The following is a 12799-nucleotide window of genomic DNA, read 5'->3' as shown; positions in this document are numbered from 1 at the left end:
ATGGGATTTGTTCCATTTGCATGATGTGGTCTCCCTTGGGCCCCTTTCTTTCATATCCAGAGCACAAAAGACAACACTTAACATATTTGCTTAAAGATGACAACCTCATGTTGATTTGATTTGGATGTAACAGCGTCAGGATTACGGCTATAGGAATACATTATATCTATAGCTGAGCTGACAAATGTATCTCTCGGTGCCACTGTCTCCTTCATCTGCTTATGCAGCCATTTTACCCTCCCAGGGGTGCTGTCCAAATAGTAACTTTAGAAGACCGAAGGTCTAATTTTATGACAATGCTTTTCAACTCACTAAACAATATTATTTTTAAAATACATCATTTTTATTGGTAGTCTACCTGCTGGAAAAAAATAAATAAAAAAACACTGGCCACTGGAGAATTTATGAACTGTATGGGTCTTCTGACCTTAATACGTTTCACATATTAAGACAACTTTTTTTCTCGTATGGCAAAAAAAAAAAAAAAGAGGTTTTATAAAGTAATGAATGGTCAAATAAGATATCTACATATTAGGTGTTAGATAAAAATATTATATATATATACATAATCGCTAATATATTTTGCAACAGGAATTATATCTGTGACGAGGAATATCCTGTTGCTAACTGTTTTCCTAGTTTCGTTTTCTGGTGACTTTTCTATGTATAGAGAAAAGAAAAATAAATTGTTCAAGACGTAGGGTGAAGAAAAAATAAATTTGCAATGGCACCAATTCTCTAATTAAAATAATATAGAATTAAAAAAAAATAAACAAAATGTAATGACATTTTAAGAATTAAATAAAAATAAATAAAATACAACAAAAATAAGGTGAATAGAATTTATTTTACTATCTGTATTTTCTAGCACTATTCTTGTGTGTGTGTTTTTTATTATTCAGTAAAAGCTGAGTTCATTTATTGTTTAGTATATAGCTCTGATAAGGCTGGATGAGATGATCTCCCAGTGGACCTGTGATGATTGCAAAACCTGCACTGATATCAAGCGGTTTGTATTTTTCTTTTAGTGATTTATCTAGGAAATTAGCTATCAAGGTTTATTATTTTTACATGTTTTTTTTTTACTACTGAACAATTATTTGCCTTATACTAAAGAAAAGATATAAGAATAAAAAAATAGATTAAAAAAAATCAATAACTTTGTGACTAATAACCCAAACAGGCTGCAAAAGAAGGTTTTAATATCAAAATTTATTGTGTGCTTACAGGAGCCAATTATTGTCTTTATTTGCAGTTTTTTTTGTGTGTGATTGTAGATGAAGTCATTCTTGACTATAAGTGGAAAAAGAGAAACCATTTATAGACAAGTGCACTTACACTGAAATTAAGCTGTAAATATCTGGGCAGGGCCATTACTGAAGCCTAGAAACATCTGGGGCTATAGCCCAAACCAGGCCTTACTCCCACAATGTCTTCGTAATTGCTTATATGATTTATAACTTGCTATTTCTATTAAAACCGGCTTTGCAAGGAGCCATTGAAAAGGTGAAGTCTGTAATAAAAAAATAAAAAATAAAAGCTAATCTGTGCTCACAGTTTAAGAAAGCAGATTCATCTAAAGTAAAAAATAAACAGTTTTTTTTCCATATAGCTGAAAAATATTTACTTGTTTTTTTTTTTACTATTGACTTCTATCACCCAAAACGATACAATCTGTAAAAAAATAAATAAAAATAATAACAACAATCAAAAACACAAATTTGTTTTTGTAGGATCGAGCTTGCCACCCTCTGTAATCCACCGGTAGCTCCCCCTGACATTGGAGAGAGTATAGAAAATGGAAGATATAATTCCAATTTACAGCAATATGGTAAAGAGATCATAAGATTACGGACTGCAAAATGACTACTTAATTACCCTTTAATGAGATACAGTTCAGCTGAGTTGACGTCCTATCTCGAAATGTCACTCACTGTGCGGCACAATTCCTTTTGTCTACTTATTTGATGAAAAAGTCGGTGGAGCAAAATGCTTTTCAATGTAATTTAGTCTAAAGAGCCTTGTTTCTAATATGGGAACAAGAAAATAAAAAACTTATGTTGGCTGTTTTTGTTTCCCATGTTCAATTCAATATTAGCAATGCACCAGAACGTAATGACGATCCCTCGTCAAAATAATGAGGACGATAAAGAACGTGATGGCAGCGATATAAATTAGCAAAGCAAACAGCAAAATACTGTACAATAACTACAAGTGAGTAATACACACTGTGGTTTACATCGGGTTTTCACGAAATGATGTAACACTGTAGCCAATCCAGCACATGGACATCTTTCTTGTTGGAAAAGTGTAATTTTAGCATGCTTATAAAGTAATCAGCTCCGAAATACTTCTTCCCTATACCCAAACTTGAGGTCACCAAAATAAAGTTCCTATATGTAGGCCTATTATTGTCATTGCCTAGGGGTAAAACTCCAAATCTGTGATTACTATGATTTTTGAAAAGCTATTAAAGAGGTTTTCCACAAGGTGAATATATCATTGCAGGTTTGTTTGGGGCAATTTTTTTTAGACTAGAGTTGCTTTGCTTTGCCTTGTGTGTAGATGCAACTTTTTAAAAAAGTCACACATCATAAATGAGACATATAGAGTGTTCTAATCTGTAATCCTGATCAACTTTTCATTACAATTTTAAAAATGAAGAAGATCCTCAAAAGTTGTTAAACTTTACCAAAAGTATCCCAAATGCACCAAATGGCACCCACAACATCATTTGTGACATTTTTATGCCACAAAACTGATGCAGCAGATTTGATAAGTGCCCCCCTAGGCCTATACTCACACAGAAGTAAAGCTCTTTGGGTCAGTTCCTCGGTATTAGGTCAGATGTGTTTCTATATACTCTCTAACGGTGGGTTCTCACACATAGGCTTTTGTGGCTTTTTTTTTTACAGTTTTTGATGCGTTTTTTTTAGCCAAAGCAAAAAATTGGTTGGAAAAGAATAACTAAAATATAATGAAAAGACATACTGTAAGGTGGATTTACACAGGGAGATAATTGGGCAGATTATCGTGAATGAATATTCCTGCTCGTTTCCAACAGCCTGCCCGTGTAAAGGTGCAGCGGATCACCCAATGAACGAGCGAAATGCTCGTTCATTGGGTGAAATGATAATTAGTTCAGGCACCTAAATAATTGTTTCTTGGCAGCAGATTGTGCTGTCTAAATAGTGATTTGCTGCCCATAAATAATGTAGCTTTTAGGACGAGCAATCGCATTAGTAACCGCTCATCCACAAACTGTGGAGGTGATTACTGCATGTAAATGCAGAGCTTCACCTCCACTTAACAAGCAGCCGACTGTCAGGAAGGAACATTTCTTTCCTGACAATCGGCTTTAACCTCCTCCTAATGAATCTACTTCTGACTATGGCTCAAAAATATGCCACAAAACCTATGTGTAAAGCCTCCCTAATGGAGCTATGTGTGGAACCACAAAAACACCCAAGATGGAACATTAAAAACACTCCATCGAAAATTATCTATCTTGTGAATATCACAGGGACTGAGAGACAAGTGCCTCACATGAGGACTCACTTAAATGCATCCACTCCTCAGGCCTTGCATAATAGAGTTCATTCGTTTTTGCAATAGTATTCCCAAAATAAGAACCATAGATAGTAAAATATCATTCTAATTCTGAACCAACTAAAGGGCATCTTTACACTACCCAATGATGGGGGAAATTATAGCTAACGCTTGTTAGGAATAATTTGCCTGTGCATAGGAGCCAAAAATTATCTGATGAACGAGCAAAGTGTTCATTCATCGGGTAATAAGATTGTTTTTGTGGACACCTAAAGTATCGTTTGTCGGCAGCAGATTGTGCCATCTAAATGGCACTCTGCTTCCAGCAAACAATGATACTGTGTGGGAACAATCTATTGCATTAGCCCTCGCTCCTTCCCATAATTTGGAGGGGAGCTCTGCATGTAAATGCAGTTTTCTCCTCCACTGAAGATTGTTGGGAAGGAACACTTAATCCCAGAAAATCACTTGCTACATCGGGCTATGTAAAGAGGCCTTAAAAACTGTAGGTGATGACCAGATTTAGCCAATAAAGTTGGGCCATGCAAAATGTAAATTAATGTAAATAAAACAGATTGTGATGATTTTCAAATCTAATAGAACAATATTTTGTTCACAATAGAACATAAAACACATATCAGATGACAAAAATGCGACATTTTACCATTTGAAGAAAAAAAATGTACTTATTGAGAAATTGTTGGCAGCAGCAAAACATCTCAAAAAAGTTGGGACAGGGCCAAGTTGACCATTGTGTAGGATCCCCTCTTCTTTTAACAACAGTTTTTAAATGTATGGGAATTGAGGATACCAATTGCTAGAGTTTGGGAGAAGACGCTGTCCCATTTTTGTCTGATGGAGGATTCTAGCTGCTCAACAGTCCTGGATTTTCTTTGCCAGTTTTTCATGTATAATTCACCAAAAGATCTGAATTATAGGCAGGCCAGGTCAGCACCTGGACTCCTCTTCTATGAGGCCATGCAGTTGTGATGGATGGATGTGTTTTAGCACTGTCTTGCTGAAATACACAAGGCCTAACCTGAAAGAGCCGTTGTCTGGATGGGAACATTGGTTGTTCCAAAACCTCTATTGACTGTTCAGCATTGATAGCGCCTTTCCAGATGTATAAGAGGCCCTCGCCTTAGGTGAAGCAACCCCATACCATCAGAGATTCAGACTTTAGAACTGTGTGCTGTTAACAAGCTGGATGGTTCCTCTCCTTTTGAAGCCACAGAACATACTGTCTGTGGTTTCCAAGAAGGATTTCTGACCAATGAACAGGTTTACATTTTGCCTTAGTCCATTTTAAATGAGCTTTGGCACAGGGAAGATGGCAGTGTTTCTGGATTGTGTTGACATACGGCTTCTTCTTTGCATGATACAAATGTAACTTGCTTTTGTGGATTGCGCAGCTACCTGAGTTCATAGACAATCATTTCTTGAAGTGTTCCTGAGCCCATGCAGTAATTTCCAGTACAGGATCATGACTGTTTAAATACAGCTATGCCTGAGAACCTGAAGATTAAGAGCATCCAATATAGACCATCAGCCTCGGCAATTGCACAGATGGATTTTTCCAGATTCTCTGAATCTTTTGATGATATTATGTACTGTAGATGGTGGGATATTCAAAGTCTTCTCAATTTTATGTTGAGAAAAATGTTTCTGATATTATTCCACAATTTGTAGATGCAGTTTTTTTGCAGATTGGTGATCCTCTGCCCATCTTTGCTTCTGAGAGACTCTTCAATTATTACATGCTCTTTTTATACCCAAGTCATGTGACTTAGTTGCTCCTCCAGCAGTTTTTTATTACTTTTTTTTACTCCTGTCTCAACGTTTTTGAGATGTGTTTTGTCATCAAAAGTTCTAAATCAGTTAATTTTGTCATGAAATGGTAAAATGTCTCACAACATCTGTGTTCTATGTTCTATTAAGAGTAAAATCTAGGTCCATGATATTTGCACATCATTGCATTCTGTTTTTAATGACATTTATTTACATTTGCATTTCAATTGGGGTTGCATATTAGAAATGAACAAATCAATTTGTTAGAATCAAAATTTTAACCCACATTTGAGGCGACAGTATCTCTGCAGAAATACTAAGATAAGATAAACCTGTACAGATCTATTCATCCAAATAACCATTTCAACCTGAATAAACCACTTGCTAGGAAGCAATAATACATCCCCAACCCTTACAGTGTATATTGAGGAACAGAAATTTGGATGATTCTTACATTTACCCTTGAGCTTTTTTATACGTAGAGATTTTGTAATCACATGGCACAGGCAAAAACCTAATAATTAGTTAAAGTATCATGTTTGAGGGGAAACATCACAAGTTAAAAATCCAAAACATTTAATAAAAACCTTTTTAAATGAAGCCTTTTTTTCTCTTCCATGGATAGCTGCTGACAATGGCTGTCTTAACAAAAACAGCTACATACTCTTCACCATTGTTTGATTTGGATAAGAGAAATTGCATAATGGACCTTTAATAACACTCAAGAACTACAGGTGATGTTTTATTCTCAAGAACACATATTTAATTTTTTTTTTTTATGGAACCGCCATGGGTGCATCAACCTCTCTACATCATATATGTATACAATGAAAACACATACTTAAGGGGTTTAAAATATATATTTTTTTATCCCCAGAAACAGCACCAGTATACCCCATGGACTGGGTTTGGTTTTGCAGCCCAGTCCTAAGTAAATTAGTATTTTATTAATTTATATATTGCCAACATATTCTGCAGTGCTGTACAGATATGGCTACCACTCACATTGGTACATGCCCCATGGGGGCTCACAACCTAAATTCAACTATCCATTTGTTTTGATGTGTTGGACGAATTTACCACGCCTGGGGGAAATCCACAGGGAGAGCATACAAACTCGATGCAGATGTTGCCTTTGGTCAGATTCAAACCAGTGATTAAGCAACAGTGCTAATTACTGAGTCACCATGCTTAGTGCGTAGCAATACCAGATACAACTGATGGGCAAGAGAGGCACAGTTATTGGGGAACAAAATGGAGACCTCTGTTTGTAATCTCATATATATATATAGTGGTTGATGCCACTTATGTTTTAATTTGCAGCCAAATTTCCACGCTGCTCCAGGGGAAATGCCACCCAGTTAAATAAAATCTTCTTGCAGCGACTCTATCCTCTGGCTCTTAAAGGGGGAACCCTTATGACATCCATTTACCCCAATGTGGCAGATGAAAATAGGGTGTCTCAGTGAGACATTCGGTTCAAGTGCATTCACAGCAGAAGTTTAGTTGAGATTTACAAACTATATAAAATATTTTCGTTAGAGGAGATCGGAGAGAATGCTGTATGAAATTCAGAATGAATAAGCATTCTCAGGAAGACCTAGATGGATGAATAATACTTCTCTGTATGAGCCGGGGAGATCAGTTCGAGATTTAAGACAGTTTTCTTTAAGTTGTAAAGATTTTGAACCTGTCAACCCTGGACTGTGCGAATGTTACAAGCTGACATCAAAAGCCATCCCGCAATCCCTTCAGCATCTATCAAATTAAATGCAGATTACATGTGTTTCTAGTTCTGCTGTCCAGATTAATATTATTAGCAGAGCAAGAATCTAATTTGCAAATGTTTTTCCCCGCCATATAGACACAAATAGGCTGCTGTTGTCTACAAGGTTACTTGAACAAACTATTATTCCGACATCCAGCTTTCATTTGAATTTCTCTTGTCAGTCATCAACAAGTACAGTACCTTAATGTATTCGCAACGCTACAAATTAGAAGTACAAAAGTGTCAACCAGCCCAGCTGGTATTTCTGCAGCAGTAATATCTAACAAAGTGACATTTAGCAGGAATGTGTACAGTCAGTGACGGTGGTGAACGGTAGGTTACTTACTCCCCGTTCCATTGTCACCCCTCATTCGAGATGTCTTAGAGTAATTGTCAATTCCTCTCTAGAGCTGCTAACCCATGAAAACAAAAAGTCATATCAAAGCAAGGAGAAGCTAAAATCTAGGTTTTATTTACTTACACATAACTGGTATCCCGACACCATAATTACCATTCATTACAAAAGATAAATACAGCATATAAAGTACGCAAACATAAGTATAAGTCTTTGTTCACATGACCGTTCAGCCTTTCCGTTCTCCTGCTCCGTTTAGGAGCAGGAGAACGGAAAGGACTGATAAGGCACACAACTGAGCCAAACGGAGCCCTTAGGACCCCATAGACTATAATGGGGTCCAATATATTTCCGCTCAGGAGATGATTTTGAAGCGTGCATGCACAATTTTCTGTCTTCGCTCCAAAATCATCTTCTGAGCGGAAACATAACGGACTCCATTATAGTCTATAGGGTCCTTAGGCTCCATTTTGGCTCAGTTATGTGCCTTCTCCGTCCTGAACGGTGATGTGAACGAAGCCTTACTGAAGGCATGCTGTACAGAGACAATATTATAACTTTGTATTACAAAGGAAACAATGCAAAGAAAGTAGTCAACAACTAAACTATAACTATGAAATAAATAGTGGAATAAGATCACCTGCACCGCAGCTCAACTGATACATAAACCTTGTTCTTAAAGAGATATTCCCTTCTGAGGCATCTATAACAAGTCCATAGGATATACCATAAATGTCTGGTAGCTGGGGTGCCCAGCAAATATTTAACTACCACCTTTTGGGAAAACAGTGACATAGGGTGAATCCAGACTGGAATCCAGACATTTTCCAAAAAGGTGATTTTTTCTAGAGCTGGGACCTAAACCTTTTAGACATTTAAATGAGTCGCCCCACATATAATATTCTGCAGTTTTATAACAATCACCTCATCTAAGTACTTTTGTAATTGCATATAATTGTAACATTTAGTATAGCCACTGGGTTTTTCAATAAAATGCATGTGCATAGCACCACCTGCTGTTTGTTATTTTTTTAATTCTTTGTCCACTTCTCTAAGGTGGACGCACATGCTCAGTTCCATCCTTCAACTGTCTTCTGAGCTGGGATAAAGAGAGAGCTATAGCATAAAGGATACAAATCCTGAGCTGCAACAGAAAGGATACATCCCCTGAGCTGACCGCTTGATATAAATCCAGCAGAGGTATTGGAATAAGGAATAGGGAGATATCTGGATCCATGCAAAGTACAGGTCCAGTTCTATCTTTGTTAAACGAGATGTTATGTACTATATGATGTCTGATTTTCAATTTTTACATTAATCTCAGATGGGAAAACCTTTTAACAGCATAGATTCATACTAGCCAATAGATGGTAATCTTACAAAGCAGATCATAGTATAGAGGCCCATTTCAGCTTATTATATAGAATAGCATGATATATAATTTGTTCCTTTTAACACACATACACTCTGAAGGTCAACAACCAGTTTTAATGTATATTCCAATTTGTAGGTGCCCAACTTTATTAGTACAATTTTTCAATATCTGCAATTCTCTAAAGTTTGCTCACTTGCAAACACAACCATTTCTAGGAGACAGATCTACAGATAGAGCAGGAAAACCAGCTTTTCTTTAGCCTTCAGCCTGCTTTCCATAGTCAAATTATAGACACCTTAAACTGTTGATGAGTCCAGGGGAATTTGACCAATTTGCACTTCTTAATTTTGCTTGTGAAAGCCTATTAGGAAAATACAGTCCAATATACGAGCTCCAAAGTGCAATAAACCTTGTTTACCTTATTGGTTTCTAACCATGTATTACATTGTAAAATAAATAGAAAAACATTTGAGAACCATGCATGATGTCTCAAATTTGAAAAGCAGCCTTTGTAGGAGAATTGTAGCATTACATGATGCCCAAGTCCTTTAGATAGTCCTCTTCTATCATGAGAATACACTTTAATAGCCAGGGGTTGTCCTAATTTCAATTTAAAGTCCTTATCACAAATTTATGAAGCTTTATAATTACAGGCGCTTCAATGACTGACCAATTCAAAGGGACAGACGAGTAGGTGATAACATAGGTAGTCATTTTGAAGGGTTCACCTCACTAAATGCATTATTTAGAGCAAGCTCCATGCACTGCCACACAGGTGTCCAGAGCCCTCATACTAGCTTTGTTCTCCAGGATTGCCCATGTATAAATTTAATAACAGACATTTTTATGATATATATATCTTGTAACTTATCTTTATTTTCTCAAAAATCATTATATTATCTGAATTTAGGATTATAGGATATATCGGTGCCATGGTTATATATATTAGTTTCTCGACTGGGTTGCTAACTGTGTGTAAATTCTTGGGTAGTCCATAAAAATAAGGTACTTTTTTCAATGGCCTTAGAGAAATGTATTGTGTTTGTGATTTCTTAAATTGGATGAGATTGTGCAGATTATTATGGTTGTACTTAACATTTTACAAGTCGCAGTAAGTAAATTATAATGTTTTTATAGTATTATTCTGAGCTATAGATATGTTACTTATAATCTTTATGGTTTACTATTATAAAACTAAACACCTGGATCTAAATCCTATTGTAACTGGATGTAATTAACCATTTAGTATAGCGAGTTATTCAAGAGAATCTATCTGTAAAACGCCATCTACTGTTTGTTCTATTACTTCATTTTCTGTCCACCCCACTAAGAAGGACACTGATGCTCAGTTCTATCCTTCAACTGCCACCAGCCCTGTCATTGACAGTGACAGAGAAAGGGCTGGAGCAGAAAGGACACACTCCCTGAGAAAGGATACATCTCCAAAGCTGCCAGCTTGAAATAAATTTAGCAAAACAACTGGTGCAATGAATGGGAGGAGCTCTGGATCCATATGAAGTACCAAGCTGGTTCTAGCTTTGTTAGAAAGTCATGTACTATGTGATGTCTAATTTTCACTTTTATATTAATCGTGAGATAATCTCTAAGGGTTCCAATGTGTTTTTTTTTATTAGCTGTTGTGATATTTAGATGTTATCCGCAGAAAAAAAAATCTCAGGTTAGCAATCCTTAGCTAATAATTTTTTTACCCTATATATAAAATTTAAAAAAAAAAAATAATAACTTTTCAGATTTTTTTTTAATTCTGTGTTTTGGTAACAATTTATTAAATAGGGCAAAATACCCAGTGTCTGGGTGTTTTTGTTTTACTTTTTTTTGTTAGATGTGACAGCCAAACAAATAAATCGTCAGTAGATTTTACTGTAATAAGCACAGCATTACTTAAATGCATAGAATTTTTATTTTAAATTTGCATTTTTCATGTTAATAAATGCAAACCATAAAATATTTTGGATTTTATTCAACAGTTTTAGTGATTCTATGTAAAATATTACCTATCATTGTATTCAGCTCTTTAAGATGATCACTAGCATTTTATTGGCTTCACCCCCAAGCATTCTCTCGCACAATAGGAGATCCTTCTGCTCCTGAGGAATGCTGGCTTTCCAGAGGAAATGGAGCTGAGATAATTAAAACTTCCCTTTGTTTACTACAATCTGACAGAAAAAAAAACTGCTTGTTTTCAGTATGTTTGACATCTAAGTTGTGCTAAAGACTAGAATGTAAGAAAAAAAATTCCATTAGTATTAAGGGACAATATAAGCCAAGTGTTTTACATTGTTTTTTTTGTTTTTTTTATTATTTTTCTTTAAATTTGGTGAAAATACAAAAACATTGTCAAACATAGAAATGTATTGTGAAAATTCTATACCATCTAGAGCTAACAATGAATTACAGACTTTTAAAAGGCCATTAGATTCCTTAATTTAAAAATGTTACGGAAAATCTGGCTTAGGCCTCATGCACACGGCCGTTGTTTTGGTACGCATCCGAGCCACCGTTTTGGCGCCTCGGATGCGGACCCATTCACTTCAACGGGGCCGTAAAAGACACTCCGAGTGCTGTCGGCATCCATTGCTCCGTTCCGTGGCCCCGCTAAAAAAATATAACATATCCTATTCTTGTTCGCGTTTTGCTGACAAGAATAGGCATTTATATTGAAGGCACTTTGTCTGGAAGGTCATGGAACAGGCTTAAAGAGGCATCCCCATCAGAGACAATGGGGGCATATCACTAGGATATGCCCCCAAAGTCTTATAGGTGTGGGACCCACACCTACACCGAGAACTGAGCGTGGAATATGGTGGCTGGAGGACCCCAGGTTTACAGGGGTCCGGCCACCACCAAGCGCTCTCCCCGTAGTAATGAAAGGGAGCACACTGTGCTTGCATGGCCACTGCTCCCATTCATTTCCATGGAGCCAACGGAAATAGCCAAGCCAGCGCTCGGCTATTTTTGGAGGCCCAATTGAAATGAATGGAGGACGGCTGTGCATGCACAATGCGCCCTCCATACCTTTCGGGGCTCCGTTCTCAGTGTAGGTGCAGGTCCCAGAGGTGGGACCCGCACCTATCAGGCATTGGGGGCATATCCTAGCAATATGCCCCCATTGTCTGTGATGGGAAAACCCCTTTAACTCTATGCCATCCCTCTTACTGGCATAGATTTAAGCCATTTTCTATGCCCAAAAACTGATTGGAAGATGATAAATGAGCCAAGCCTCCCAGCCCAACTTCAGCAGTGCCCACACCAAAATTTGCTAACTATTTAGGCTAATAGATTAGCAAATGACCTCCCATGTTTTTCCCGCTTGTGGTTTTTAAAAAAAACAGGGTGTAGAAAAAAATTAAACACTCTAGGAAAATGCAAGCTCAAAGACTCCACCTGGAGCTTTCTTTGGTTCAGTCAACATAACTATAAATGTTTTATATGTTAAAAGTTTTGTTGCTTGTGAACAGAAAGTAGAAATTATGACCTAAGGTTCAACAACTCAGATTAATTTTCTAGGTTATGGTCAAGAAAATCAAACATAAACATTTCTTAAAAAGACACATCCAGTTATTTTATCGTTTTGCTAGGCTCTGCAGACCACACTGTTATTAAAGAGATTTTTTACCAAAAGAATTTACCATTCAGAGCAGCTAAATGCTACAAGTCCTGTTTATTTTACCCTTGTAATAAACTATTTTGCCAGGGGACAGCTACACATTTTTCCTGCAAATGAATGGTTGGCCATCCTTGAAATGCATGGATGTTCCAAGCCCACTAAAGGTGAAGGTGTGACTTCCCATTCTAGCACATAGAGGGAGGTCCCAAATGGGGACATATGGTCAGGGATTATCCTGATAACACAACTCTTTTAAATGTAACAAGGCAAATGCAAACAATGTAGCAGTTTATGCATTATCACATTCCTAAATAATTCCCGAGATCCTGGATCATT

General features: G+C 36.7%; 1 protein-coding gene across 2 annotated transcripts in view; it reads right to left on the bottom strand.

Moving 5' to 3' along the window:
• The window catches only part of FIGN (fidgetin, microtubule severing factor), a 139342-nt gene that overhangs the window by 101820 nt on the left and 24723 nt on the right, over positions 1–12799 (bottom strand). The window contains exon 1 of one of the 2 annotated variants that reach the window (XM_040440758.1): positions 10851–10923. The exons of the other annotated variant lie outside the window; for it this stretch is intronic. Within the exon in view, the coding sequence (XP_040296692.1) occupies positions 10851–10857 (7 nt within the window). The 5' untranslated portion in view covers positions 10858–10923. Of the gene's footprint in view, positions 1–10850; positions 10924–12799 lie in introns of those variants that run through there. 2 annotated transcript variants of the gene reach the window in all.

This window comes from Bufo bufo, chromosome 7 (genome assembly GCF_905171765.1).
Source record: "Bufo bufo chromosome 7, aBufBuf1.1, whole genome shotgun sequence".
Lineage (NCBI taxonomy): Eukaryota > Metazoa > Chordata > Amphibia > Anura > Bufonidae > Bufo > Bufo bufo.
Note: the sequence above shows the minus strand (reverse complement) of the source record. Positions and strands in the feature narration are given on the sequence as shown.